We start from the raw sequence: 1,738 nt of genomic DNA on the forward strand, positions 1-1,738 counted from the left end.
GAAAGTTTTACAGTAAAGGCGTATTATTGTCTTTAATTTATTCAAAAAGGGCGTATCTTTGCTCATCCAACCAGGAGCTGTCTCTGACCCTCTCTCTAAAGTCAGGAACTCCCTGTCACGATCTAAGGCCATTTGTCCCCTTTTGTCTAAATAAAGTGGAAGCAGAGCTTCTCCTGAACTCCTGCTGTTTTACGGCTTTTCACTGATCYGTGTGAAAAGCTGGAACTTCTCCTGATTGTTTTCCCACTAAAGGGCAGATCAAAGATCTTAGCAAACGATCTGCTGTAACTACAGKTAAAATAAAGGTCAATAGGCCAGAATAAGTTATTAATTTTAAAACTATAATTAGGCTATTTCAATCAAGACATGTTAGGTTTTAAAACTAGCATATTCTAAATKTATTTTCTTAACAGCAAACATGACACATCTAAAGGAATATTTAAATATACATAAGTCATCTTTCAGACAACAAGCTAGTGATTGATTGTTGCCTGGTGTGTTGCTGTGAAGTCCATCCAAGTCTATCTGATTAAGTAAGACTGGATGTTGGATTTAAATAAGGAGCCCACTTTATCTCAATTCATATTAAAATGCAGGACGACAGAGTTGAGTGATTTTTCCCTGCAGACTAAATGACTGTATTAATATCTTTAGTACCYGTATTGTGTTTTCCCAGACAGCAGTAGTGTTTCCACAGCAGCCACTTGGCTGGCAGAGAGGTCTTTGCAGGCTTTGAGTTTTTCCAGGATGAGAGGATCTGAGTTTTCAATGTCGGCTCTATCCAGAGAGCAGACCATGTTCCCCAGGACCTCCACATTGTCTCTGCTCAGGCTGACATCACTGATCCCCTGAAACAGTGAAAAACGTTCAAATCAGTGAAGTCGTTTCATTACTCTGCTGTAGAAGAGTAATTTGAGGCGCATGTGTAATATGCTGCAGGTAGGCTCTTTGTGTATTGATTCTCCGTTTTATTGGCTCTCACCAGGCAGTCTCTAGCTTCCCTGAACTTCTGTGGGCCCTTGTTCAAGATGCTGGAGGCCACAGAGAAGTCTGTAGCACCCAGGGCAGAGAAGTAGGACCTGCAGTTTGCTTTCTGGACATTTTTGGAGCTGTTGGTGGGGATTGTTGTAAAAAATCAAAATGGTCATATAACTTTTTCAAACAACTGGCAAAATAGTTACAATAATTACGTGGAGAGAGACTCACTCCAAGTAGAGAAGCATGTCTGAAGGGTAATCAATGAAGTTCTGAGAGAGGTCGCCACGGATCAGGTTGTACATGCAGGTCAACTGGAGGTCACAGTGTGAGAAGGTTGAATTTATTGATTCAAATGTGTGGAATATAACGTTTAATGTAGAGTAGACTCGGTTCTCTGCTTCCCATGAAGTGACTTGTTAGTGTTGCTACAGATCTTACCTGAGGTTCCTTCAGCTCCACCTTAGCCCTGCCTTTCCTCGGCCTGCAGGCGTGAATCAACTGACTGATTTTGGCTTTTGTCATTTTCTTAACCGTGCCGCATGTGAAGCCTTGCAGCACAAATGGAGAAAGCCTTCAGAGAAAAGGAAAGAAAGTTTACACCTGAGATATTCAAAGATTCACACTAAATACCAGGGTTGGTAGGTTTGTTCACTTACTGCTCAGTGTCAAAATCTGCCTCAGCCACGGTCGCAAAAAACATGGTGGACTGAAAAACCAAGAATAAAAGACAGTTAGACCTTAGTTGATCTTCTGTTTTCTA

General features: G+C 41.3%; 1 protein-coding gene across 1 annotated transcript; it reads right to left on the reverse strand.

Annotated features, from left to right (window-relative positions):
* Positions 1-630: 630 nt before the first annotated feature.
* LOC103460945 (mesothelin-like protein) lies at positions 631-1,682 on the reverse strand. Its single transcript, XM_008403257.2, has 5 exons — positions 1,635-1,682; positions 1,417-1,549; positions 1,207-1,289; positions 983-1,109; positions 631-848 (listed from the first exon to the last, which is right to left on the reverse strand). Exons 1-5 carry the CDS (start codon positions 1,676-1,678, stop codon positions 651-653), a joined length of 585 nt encoding a protein of 194 aa, XP_008401479.1. The 5' UTR covers positions 1,679-1,682; the 3' UTR covers positions 631-650.
* Positions 1,683-1,738: the final 56 nt, after the last annotated feature.

This window comes from Poecilia reticulata, unplaced genomic scaffold, assembly GCF_000633615.1.
Source record: "Poecilia reticulata strain Guanapo unplaced genomic scaffold, Guppy_female_1.0+MT scaffold_364, whole genome shotgun sequence".
Taxonomy (NCBI): domain Eukaryota; kingdom Metazoa; phylum Chordata; class Actinopteri; order Cyprinodontiformes; family Poeciliidae; genus Poecilia; species Poecilia reticulata.